Source organism: Rissa tridactyla, chromosome 1 (assembly GCF_028500815.1).
Source record: "Rissa tridactyla isolate bRisTri1 chromosome 1, bRisTri1.patW.cur.20221130, whole genome shotgun sequence".
Taxonomy (NCBI): Eukaryota; Metazoa; Chordata; class Aves; order Charadriiformes; family Laridae; genus Rissa; species Rissa tridactyla.
The window spans coordinates 148,636,672-148,648,975 of NC_071466.1; the positions used below are offsets into that span (position 1 = coordinate 148,636,672).

The 12,304-nt window shown below is 38.2% G+C and overlaps 1 protein-coding gene across 3 annotated transcripts in view; it reads right to left on the bottom strand.

The window, feature by feature from the left end:
• The window catches only part of PIK3C2G (phosphatidylinositol-4-phosphate 3-kinase catalytic subunit type 2 gamma), a 287,677-nt gene that overhangs the window by 180,459 nt on the left and 94,914 nt on the right, over window positions 1–12,304 (bottom strand). For all 3 annotated transcript variants that reach the window (XM_054225048.1, XM_054225029.1, XM_054225038.1), the window contains exon 6: window positions 6,387–6,489. In XM_054225048.1, the coding sequence (XP_054081023.1) occupies window positions 6,387–6,489 (103 nt within the window). The remainder of the gene's footprint in view (window positions 1–6,386; window positions 6,490–12,304) is intronic.

The following is a 12,304-nucleotide window of genomic DNA, read 5'->3' on the forward strand; positions in this document are numbered from 1 at the left end:
CGGCAACCAGGCTACAGCCTATTTATTTACATGTGTACTGATCTAAAATATTTGTTTGCTCAAAGGTGAAGCAGAGGACAGAAATTATATCTGGCCAAGGATACAGAAGAATCGGAAAGGTGACTCCATTTTAGGCTGGACTAAATCTGTTCATCTTTTACTGTTTTAATTTTAATACAATAAACAAAATGTCAAAAAAAAAGAGAACTGCATAATCCAACAGTGATGAAATATGATTCATGATTCCTCCCCCCCAACCAAATTTGAAAATAAATCAGTCTTTTAGTTGCTTAGCTAAAAAAAGCCTTCTCCTAATATTTTGAATGTTAGTGAATTCAAATATTGAAAGGTTGTTCAGAATAAGGTGGTCACACTAGCAATTTTTTCTAGTTAATTGAAGTATAGTAGTGGTCTAAAGCTACCATTCCTGAGCAACTTCTGTCTCAGCTACAGTTGGATTCAGTTTAGATATGTTAATTGACATGGGAATTAATTCACACTAATTCTGCTTTAGATTGCTATACAGAGATTTAGCAATAGCACCATTTGAGGAGCAGGATCTTGCTGAGCTAGATACATTACAGATGTTCTGTAAAGAATTCCCATCTGGAGTGCTACTATCTCTTATATCACATAGTGGCAATAAGCAAAAGATGAATTATATGAATGAAATGGAAGGGGGTGAAGGTAAGAAAAACATTCTCGTGCATTAAGCCTTGAATGTATGCGTCTTAGACCTAAGCACTAAACTCTACTTTGTCTGGGCATTTGATCTCTTACAAACACCTGTGTTCCTTATCTCAGTGTATTGGCATGAGAGCGTTAAGTGTTATTACATAGGAGAAGACAAGGTTAGTGGATGCATTTAAGAGTAGATGGTCTTTTCTCAGCTGATTTCAGAATCTGTCTCTGAATACCACTGAGTTGCTCCTACAAAAATGACTACAAGACATACAAAAACAGCTTATGGATGTCAATTTCTTGAGTGCAGCCCTAATTGTGCTACATATGGCTCTGACCTAGTAACTGCTGGTTTTGCTCACAACTCATTTCTTCTGCCCATACCATACTCTGAGGCTTGGAGCACCTGACCTCTGACAGCTATCATGCCACTTCAATGCATGCTATAGGACTGGCATAACATCTCAAGCCTTGAAAGTATTTTGTAGCACTACCGTAATCAGAAGCACACATTCCAGGTAGGAAATAGCACCAAGAACTCCATAGCTGTGTGCTATAATACCATGATCTGATTTTTCTACTTCTAGACAGAGCAACAGTCACTTCCATCTGGACTCAGCAGATCATATCTCCTTTTTTTATTTTATTTTTAAAGTCACCTTACCCTACAGATGAGTAGTGCACATGTTCTGCAAATCCATCCTGCATTTTCCTAATGTCACTGCGTGCTTAATTGTCACACTGCCACCTCTGGAGACCTTACAAATAGCAGAGCAGATCTGAACTGAGCAATCACGGGGACAAGGCTTGAGCTACAGAACAAGACTGATAAGTGACAAACTTCCTCCTTGATCTCATAGACTGACAGGACTAGAGGACAGGGAGGGATGAACTTGGAAACAATGTGACACAGGCTGAAGGAGGGAGCCCTGAAGCTTAGAGAGAAATTAGATATGTATGATTGATAGGAACCCAGAAGCTGCTGGTGGACTAGGGCAAAAGGTGGGTATATGTGAATTATTTAGCACCTGAATGCATAACAGCAATTATTATATAGAAGGGTTGTCGAGATATGAATATGTTTCTGTGACACTAGTTAAACTACAACCTTAGTGGAGATTTCTATAAAATAACATACTCCAAAGTTCAAAATTTGGAAGGATCCTATAGATCACAGGTTAAATTCTCCTCACACATGAGTGCAGATTAACTTGCAAAAATAAACAGTAGCTGTATATGTACATAACTGTCTGAGATAGCTGAAGAAACTTAAAAGCCTCAAAGTTTGTGCCTTTTTTTTCCCCCCCAAAAGTAAACCATTTTCACAACTTTTTATATGAACTCTGATGGAGGAAAATTTATCTTCCATAAACTGCCTCTAAGTCTGTGACTTTCAAATGCATTTTACAACCAAAGCCACACGTTTCAGAGAACGGCAACAAAAAATTGACTGTGAGCTCAGTGTAGACTACCTCAGATCCTTGAATTCAGTGTGACTGGACCAGGTTCGAGCAGACCCAAAGAGATCTGCAGAACTGGGTCCAGAGCGAAAAGAAACGCTGCAGCTTTCAATGCACCACAGTCTGTGTCTCCTCTGGTCCCGACACGTTTTGGCTGGTCCAGACAGACTTGCTGGTGCCCCTGCCTGCGAGCAGAACCTCTCCTTTCCAACATGAGTGCTCTGCCACAAGCATGCCCTGGAGCTGGAGGAAAACTCTGGGTCTATGGCTTATACCAGCTCAAGAGCTGCTCATGTTCTTTGCTATTATTAGTAACCCGAAGTAACTTCACGGCCTGAAGCTTTCAGAGCCGTGTCAGCTACCATCAAGGGGTGATCAATAATTCACTTGAAGGTATCTTAAAATGTCACTCTTCCTGGTTAAACCTTATTGTAGGTTATTAATTATAGTTTCACAAATTCTTTGAGACAACAAATGTTTTCTAATGGCCTGAACACTGCTAATTTGTCTTCCAAGCTTGTTAGTTACCTGCCTGAAAGACTGCTTTTGTTTGTTTATAATCATTCTACCTGGTAATCGTAACCATTTCCAAAAAGCGATGAAATGTCAAGAGATGCTCGGTCTCTGCTCCTGGCCTCCACAGTGCATTGCAGTATATTAAACCACATTTAAATTGCAACAGAGTTGAAGGAGACTTTGAGCATATTAATAGAATATGAAGCATTTTACAGTAGCACAATTTCAAGGGATACTTAAATACACGAAAAGGCTCCCTTCTATTTGAGGTACTACACAATCCCTCTAAAACGCCACAGACTTTTAAATAATGGGGGAAAAAACCCCACCTTCTTATTGTGATGGACCACTGACTTTTCTCGTCTGTGATTATGCTCAGAACGTTAACGCTTACCTCATTATGCCTGGTAAAATATTAACACAATTAACACTGGTATATATGAAAATAAAAATGGTTTTGAGCTTTGAAACTTTTGAAATTTTTGAAATACCGCTTGCTGGCTGCTTTAGTCCAAAAAACACCTTTCTGGAAGCAAGTGAGGCTCTTGTTAGAAACCCGTAAGTGTTCTTTGCTGCCTCTCCACTGCAAAGAATCATGCTTTCCCCAGATAATCAGTATGTGGGGACAAATCTGGAAAAAAAAAAAAGAAAAAAGAAAAAAAAAAGGGTCTCTTGGATAGGCAAAGCACTCCCTGGAAACGGTATCTGGATAAGGGTTTCTGCTTCTATGCTGTTCCACTCAGCATTTCTTCCTAAACACCACCCAGCCACTAGGAATTTGACACTTCTGACCACTACAACTTGTGGAGTTTGTGCTTAAGAGTTTTCTCTTAGAGCCCACCTAGGTTAAACTACAGGGTAGGACAGGTGTGTGGTCAAAACAAATCTAGCAGTCATTACTCAGTAGTCTTGTAACCTGTGTACACTGTGGCACCATTTGACAGGAGGACTACTGGATTGTCTCCATATTCATTGTCATTCCCAAAATTTCAATGTGTGGACAAAAATCTGCAAGGTGCAGAATACCCACTCCTGTCAACAGAAGCTCTTTGGCTGGATGCCATAAAACCAAGCTTCAGTATGTTTCTATATTATAAAGATAACCTTACGTTCCCTGCATAAGCCTTATTTGGAAGTTTAGTAGGAATCTAGCATCTTGAAAATTCAGGTCTTAAAAGACTTTTGTTCAAGAGTGTTAAGGCTGATAAATTTCACGTCTCAAAAAAACAAAATCAAATTAAAAGGTCACCCACTGGCTGAAAGACCTGTGATTCCATGTAAAACCCCAGGCTAAATTTCTTGCTTGTAATTGCTCAGTTCCATACAATTCCCGAATACTTCATTACAGAATGCCAGCTTCCCACAAAAGGAAAGGAAGCGAGTATTCACCTTAAAAAAATATGTTTTTCAGCTGAATTCACAAAAGAATTTTGAACTTTTAGTTATTGGTCAAAGTTCATAAGCTGTCTGGTTTAAAAAAAAAAATTAGTTGCACATTACTTATAAGTATCCACTTATATTGGTTATTAAGCATAATAAGAAAATAATAGTAATTTGCATGTACAGACAGATATTTTTAACTATGCATCCTGATTTCAACAGTGTTATGTAAGGTAAGCAAGAATCATGAAGGCAGTCTCCAGATGGCATTGGTATAGAGTTTTGCTTCCTTAGCACACAAACAAGCTTTTAAGGCTTCAGAGATCATTAAGTTCCAAAGCATATAATTTTGAAGATCTATACTAATAGCAGATTTATATACAGCAAATAGGTCATTTTCTCAATACTTTATCTTCAAACAGACAAAGTAACTTGTAGAGAATCAATCATTGGCTTGGAAGTTTGAAGAGGAGATTGTTAGGAAGCTGTTTGAGGCTCCCTCTTTTCAGTATATGCATGTAAAAAACACCTTCACCACATGCTATATGCATGCAAGTATCAAAACACATTCGTATCAAACTTCTAATTCATGTCATTGATTTCTCACTCCAGTAGAAGGGTCAATAATATATTATTACATTTAAAAGATGCTGACCTAAAAAAGGTAAATAATTTTTCCACCATTACACATACTTATATGTGCCCATAATTATATCTAATCACCAACACTCCACTCTTCTGAAGCCCTTCTTTGGCAGCACTATATGGAAAAATCAAGTTTTCCATCTTGTAACACAGGATGTCTTGTCACAGATCTAACACCAGAAAGGACTATGATAACCATCTAATCTCTGTTTAATGCAGACAATGGAAATCACATGGTGATTCACGCCTTGATCCCAACAACTTGTAGTTATTACAACAATTATAAATTATAACAAGGTACCACAGATACTTTCATAAGACAAAACTCGTTCCAATGGTCACTAGACATGTTCTTTTTGCTGCTGTGATATGGCGATGGGGTGAGAAAGGACACGTGAGATGGGCACTTGCTCACCCCCTTCTGAATGTATATTCAAACATCAACTTATTTTCTCTAGACTGAGAGCAAGCAGTTTGCAATTTATTGATCTGAATAATTTTTGAAGTGACCTGGTGATGAAAGCTTCCATGTTTCCTAATTCACTTTCATTTGGACGATGCTATACCAAGAAGAATCAATAATTTTCAAAAAATAAATAATTAAGTGAATAATATTGTCAGCGAAGAATAGTTTAGGCCAGAATTATACATATCAGCACTAATTATTCTGCTTTTATCTATAAACTAGCTAAAAATGTTAAATAAATATATATATATATATATATATTTGGCTTCATTATTGTCCTTTTTAAAGGCTCCAGGTAACATTGTACTAAACTTGATGTTTCACATGGCAATGTACTAAACTTGATGTTTCACATGGCAACACATAACAGAAATGAAAAGAAAGCCCCTACCCTTTTTTTGTTAAAAATCTGCCATCTGACCCATATATTGACAGACTCCGGCTGCCAGCATACTTATGCAAAGTGGGTAATTAGTACTATCTGTGAACAGAGTCAACACGCTGCCAGTGAACACTGCCCACAACAAAGCTTCTACTGTACTGTAAACTTTGGTTTGGATGTAATTCAAGGTGGTCCACTGGGAATAAAGCTCACATTTAACAGCATAGGTCAGCGTCATTAAAGCTCAGTAATCTACTGCAAAGTTGCTTAAACTCACATAATCTGAATAGGAATCTCCCTGGATGTAAGATGATGATAAACCCAGGTTTCCTATACGGACTACATGTCCTTACAGACATTTCTGCATGTCTACATACAAGCATATATACACACACACAAGTATGCATCACACATTCACAAACACACCAACTGTGATTCTGGCTTTTATCAGCCTACCCCGGTTTTCAGTGATAATGGCAAGAATCCAGATGCAATTCATTTTGCACAGTACTTCGAGTGGTTTTTCCTTTGTTATATTTCAAAACATAGAAAGTCCAATCAAAAATAAGAATTCTTTGACCACCTGAAATAAATAGCATTAAATTCTGACAAAACTGATTTTTTTCTAAAAAGGTAACCTTTAGTCTTTTTCAGTTGTGTGCTCTCTACAGTAACTCGCTAGATACAAGTACAGGAGCAGTATGTTTCTATGGGAATTCAGCAATAATAGATGCATTCTCAGGAAAGCAAATAATCTCTCTTTGATTATTACTGCAGGTTGCTACATGAAAGGATTGGTGGAATTTTATTCCTTCAGGGATGCTGAAAGGAAGAGGAAGAAAAAAAGACAACATACCGTTCGAGACAAACTTTGCTTCAAATTACTAGTCTTGTGTAGTCGAAGCTGAATGCAGGTGGTTGCCTTGCGAAGACTTTCATGGCTGCCCAAAGTATGATTACTGCAGTTTGGGGGAAAGGAAAAAAAAAACAAACCACAAACGAATGGTTATCTCTGCTTGCCACGTCCTTCTTTTTTTTCCTCTCCTCCTAAAAGGAGAATTAAATTCTAAGCGTAAAGCAGATTGAATCATATAAAACCTGTAGTTGGCACTTACTTCCATGAAAACTGATGGGGTTCAGTTCTGGCATATTTTGTGGTGAAATAATTTAAGAATAATTGCTTAGTTGTATATTTGACCATTAAGTTCTGTAACAGAACAAGAATGACACAGAGAAAGAATATCCTAAACAAACTGCACGTGAGATTACTCATGCATGTTCTTCAAACCCAAATTAATGAAATTTATACAAAGTATCTTGGTTATGAATGCACCGCTGTGGAATGACTTGTAGTGTTTAATACCCAACCTGAACATCAAATATTAACTACAGGTTTGAAAATCACGTACATTAAGATAGCTGGCCTTGATTCTCGAAGAAATCAAAGTTCTCATGCTGTGCAGCTCACACAGAGACGGTAGAAGAAGCTGTGAGTCAGTCTTTCTCCTTCTCAAATCATATGCAGCTAAGGTCAGATGCAGAGCTCAACTCACTCAGATAGAGTGGTTCCTACAAACTACTCTGCTGGTCAAGGATGCTCTAGCACCCCATGAGAGGGGAATTCCTTATTGTTATTTGCCTCTTCAGAGTAGCTTCTAGTCCACTTATTGCTCTTGGCAACTTCATCCAAGTTTATCAGCCTTAGTTTATCACTGTTAAAATTGCTTGGAACAAAGATAACTTCAGTGTTTCCCTTCCACTTCCCTTTTAATCAGGTGGAATAACGCAAAAAATATTTCAGAGTTAAGGCAACCATGTTTTCACATTTCAAAAAATCCTTTGGGATTAACGGGTACGAAAAATGACACTGATTTTTGCAAAGGCAAACTCATAACCAAAACAAGTTAATATGCATCATCAGGTACAACTCTAGTACATGTTCAATTAGATTCATGTTGCTTTTTTTCAAGACTCCAGCCACAGAAGCACCAAAAGGAACAATCCATATTTATATGGATTTACAGCATGGTAAATTGTCTCAGAACTCCCTGGGCCTGAAAGAAAGATGATTCTTTTCTGTCCTGTCAAGTGCCACGGAAAACTCGGAATTCAGATGTAAACTGTGTTTCTTTTTACCAAAAAAGACCTTTTGATGGAATGTCTGAATAAAACTGGCTGGATTTCGTTCCAAAAAACCCACTCACCCTATGAATAAATCATGGAAAGCATGACTTAGGAGAGAGACTCATATCTCACGAGGCAGCAGAAGTCCCCAGCACAAATGAATGGTTAAACTTAAATGAGTGTGCTGTACATAATTGCCATTCAGCACAGTTACAGGGAATTCATATATCTTGTAAATGTTCTGCACCTACACGGCACTGTAGTTAAGTAAAATACATACTCTCCAGTAGAGGTCACAAAAGGTGTAAGTGTAGATATAGGATTTTTTTTTTTTTTTTTTTTTTTTTTTAAATACAGGTCACAGAGGAGAAACCCATTTCCATCTGACATAACACATACCTAAAGCAAGGTCCTCTGATAGCACTTCCATACATTTGCAAAATTCCCTGATTTTACGAGCATAAAGTACAGCTGTAAGAGTGAGGGAAGTTAACACCAACACAATGAAATACCTGTACTGGTGGAAAGCACATCACTGTTATGCCTCAACCCTTCTCAAATCCCTTTACAAGCAAAAGTCCAAGTGACCGATTCCTGGTTCCTCAGACTGTACCAATGCACAGATTCTCTTCTGGTGCTCCTCAGCTCAGGTCTGTGTTGTGCCTACCCATGGCTTTCTTGAAACTTCTTTCTCTCTTCATTTCACCTAACCATGTCTGCCCCATGACTCTGATGATGAACTCTCCCGTGATCCTTGCACCTTTTAGAACTGAATCACACCTGGTTTTTACCTTTTACCCCACCATTATTCCTGCTCTTTCCATTCTGCCTTACCTTCAACCTTAGGACAGACATGGTAACAAGAAAATTACAAAGAAACACATCTGTGAGTGCTGAGTCATTTTTTCCTGATTCCTCCAGTACACAGATTCTTATTGGAATGCCGACATTAAACCAAGCCAATGACAGAATTTGGTATAGCTATAGCAATACAGAGGAGTGTTCTGCTAGTGTAAATTGGTATAGCTATACCCTCCTCTGTAGTTACAATTTTTTTACCACAGACATATAAAAACTATCTTTTGCAATTATTCCATGTTATCATGCTTTCAGGCAAAACAAGCTACACCAACAGAAGTTGAATTTTGTGGTCGTAACTACATTTACTCTAGTGGTTTGTGTTAGCTCTGCTCTGTCAGGCAGATACTATACATGATCAAATCCTTTATTGACATAGCAATGCTGCCTGAAACACTGCAGTCAGAAGTATTGGCGATACAGTTGACTTCATGAGTGGATTTTGTTTGCACAAATACGAAGAGAAAAGTTTTGACAGGTATTGTGACACGAGAGACTAGACAAAATGGATTAACGCCTCAGTAAAATAATGTGGAAACCCAGTCTAGATGAAAAGTAAACTACAAGAAACAGAAGTGTATCTGCCATAGATTGACAGACTACCTTTTAGCCGCACCCCAGGCTGTAACACACTATGCAGATCTGCTACTATACCTGTACTATTAAGAAAGAAGTAATGTAGCCCCCTTTGGAGGGCAGCACGATTACTAGTAACCGGTTTACAGTGCTCTGAGCTCTGTAAAGGAAACACAAATAAAAATGCTACAACATTATGAACTCAACAGTTTTCCCCCCTATTTTTTTTACGGGAATTGCTACATGGATAATACAGCTTTGATGAGAACACCATGACAAAAGACATAAAGCAAAAGGCAGTCTTTGTTTTTCAGAGACATGGTAATGAACTGGTCAAAGTGACGTGAATTGCCTGTGGTCTCACAATATATCAGAAGCAGAGAAAGGGAAAATCCCTCACTCTCTTGAGACTCCCTCACCACTAGATGATTTTGCTTCCCCACAGCAAGGTTCTCTCATGTGCTATAAGCGCCAAATCCTAATACAGTTCAATCAGACTTTTTTTTTTTTTTTAAAAAGGACTCAGCTGAGCAGTGTCTCTGAATGAGAAACTTAATCTGCACTGACAAGAGAAAATGAAGTTTATTTTTTAGGAAGAACATATTCATCCAAAAGGTGCTTGCTTCTTATGATCCCAATCTGCATGAGTATAAATTTGCCCAGGGTATAATTAATAGCTTAAACTTCACTTTGAGTGAAAACCAATTCTTATTTAGGTCTCAATTCTCAGAGAATAGAATTAGTAAGGCAAAAAAATGTCATCAATAAGGTCACAGGCAAGCATATGAGCAGAAATTATAAGTATTTAGACTTTTCCATTCCACACCCCTGCTCACTACATTGGCTAAACTGCAAAGCAATAAGGTAACTGTGCAAATTACACTATGGTAGAGTATGGACAGAATTAAAAATACATAGGAAGAGATCCTTTAAAAATCCGATGCCTTCAAAAAAAAAAAAAAAAGCATGTTTGGAAATAAAGCTTATAAATATTCTTGGACTACACTCCTTTGCTGGTCTGCATTACTGCAACCTCTTGCTAGGAGACAGATCAATAAAAAAATAAATTAAAAAAAATTAAAATAAAATAAAAAAGAATGCACCATATTCTTATATACACTTATGTGTTTTGTTTTAGGCATTTCAGGATGCCCTGAGTTTGTGGCCTGTAGTTCTAAAGACAAAAAAGTCTAAATGGAGGATTGATTAATTTCTGTCACATGAGGAGGACTGGTTTTGGCTTGCTGCTGGCATTGAGAGCTAGGAGTTATTTGACACAAGCTGCTTAGACACGATTTAATTTATTTTTATATAACTTCTTTCATGAAGGTCATCATAAAATAATTTTCAGGGACATCCATTCTAAATCTAAGGAAAGATGGGAAACTGTGAGGGCAAGATTTAAAGGTAATATAGAAGGTTTGGATGACGGGATGATAAAGCAAAGGATTTTCAGGAACAGATGGCCCTCCAAGAAATAAAAGATGATCATGAACAGAACAAGCGCAAGGGAGTGGAGAGCACACCCACAGCTGGGAAACCCAGAGAAGGAGGGTCCGTGGATACGTATGAAAATCAGAAACTTCCACGAATAGTGGTAAAAATTGATGACACAAATATGGGTTTTAACTCCTTTTCTTTCAAGGAGTCTCTGTCTTTCAGACAGGGTTCTGCCTCCAGATGCACTTACAATGAACATCTAGAAAAGGAACTGCAGCAAATCAACTGGGAAAGTAACTAACGTACACCTTACAATGACAGAGGGGGCAGGGACGAGGTGGCAATGAATCCTGACAGCTTCCACAGGCGCTATAAGAAAAAACTTGAGAGAAAAGGAAATGTAGGAAGAAAAAGAAAGCCTGCAGGTTGAGACAAGGACAGGATTCCTGATCAGTAAACAAAATGAGATCCCAGGTAAGTATTTCACAGATGGCTCTATTAGTTATGCTCTGACCTCCAGCCTATACGCAGCTTTCTGGTTTGGTTTTTTTTTTTTTCTTTTTTAATTTGAATATTTGAAATCTGATATTCTACTTGTGAGTCAGATAGGATGTGTGCTCAAGGATATCTCCATAGGAAGGGAATAATGGATGATGAAATCTTGTGGTGCTGAGTGTAATGGTCATTAGCACAGTGTTTCTTTCCCCATCTCATACAAAGCTAAATGGATTCCAGAAACCATCAAGTCTTTGAGGTGCTTCTGCAGGAGGCAGGATGAAGTGCTCATTAATACAGTCCAATATAATAGTAAATGAAAGCTTTTGACAAATCGTCACAAAGTTGTCTGGTTCACTAAACCACTCTGGTCTGAGAACAATTCATCATGTCACCGTTTTGGCTTCACTTTAAATTTTTCTGGATTACAATAAAGCAGGAGCATCAAAGTATTTATTCCCTCTGCTGTCTCATAACTTGGGGAACTTCTACTGGAATTTATCCCTGAACAATTTCCAAATACTCTTCTGGGGAAGAACTCTGCACAAGTACATCAAATCACTCTGTTAGCAACATCACGAGGAAACCAATTTGCACTAAAAGATAGCCCAAACATAGGAAAAATTTTACCCTGAGGCAACTCCACAGGCCGTGTTAAGCTACCCAGGGGATCACTATGGTCTGGGGTTTTAAATTTCAGATACAGGACTCTGATGAGGAGGTAGAAGAAAGGGAGCTGAAAGTACGCCACAGTATAGAATTACAAGCTGCCGAGGCCAGAAGTGCAGCTCAGTGCTTTCTGCATGACAGTGAAGGAGCAAAGCAAAAAAGCTGAGAACATTATTGACCTTGTTTCACTGCTAATGAGACGTGCAGAGATTCTGCAAGTGCAGGAATTTAAACAGTCCACTATTGACGCGTTCTTCTCAACAGTGAGAATAAAACTGTTTAGAACATACTGTACACTGTGCTGAAACGCACTGAGCTCACCCTCCATACAATGACTCATTATTTCCATTTTCTTTAGCAATTAGTTTGAAATGAGAAGAGAGTCTTGAAAATAAAATGAAAAAAAAAAAAAAAAAAAAAAAAAGCCCTGGCCTTCTTATGTAATTAACGGATCTATGTATGACCTGATTCTCTGCTCGGTGGCTCTAGTGCTGCAATGCTTCACACAGTGCTCTGCTGTACCAGCTCCTGCTTTACGGAGATTTGAAGAAGTGAAGAGTGGGCTTAGAAACGCTGAAGTCTCCATCTTTAGTTGCAAAGCATAATTCACCA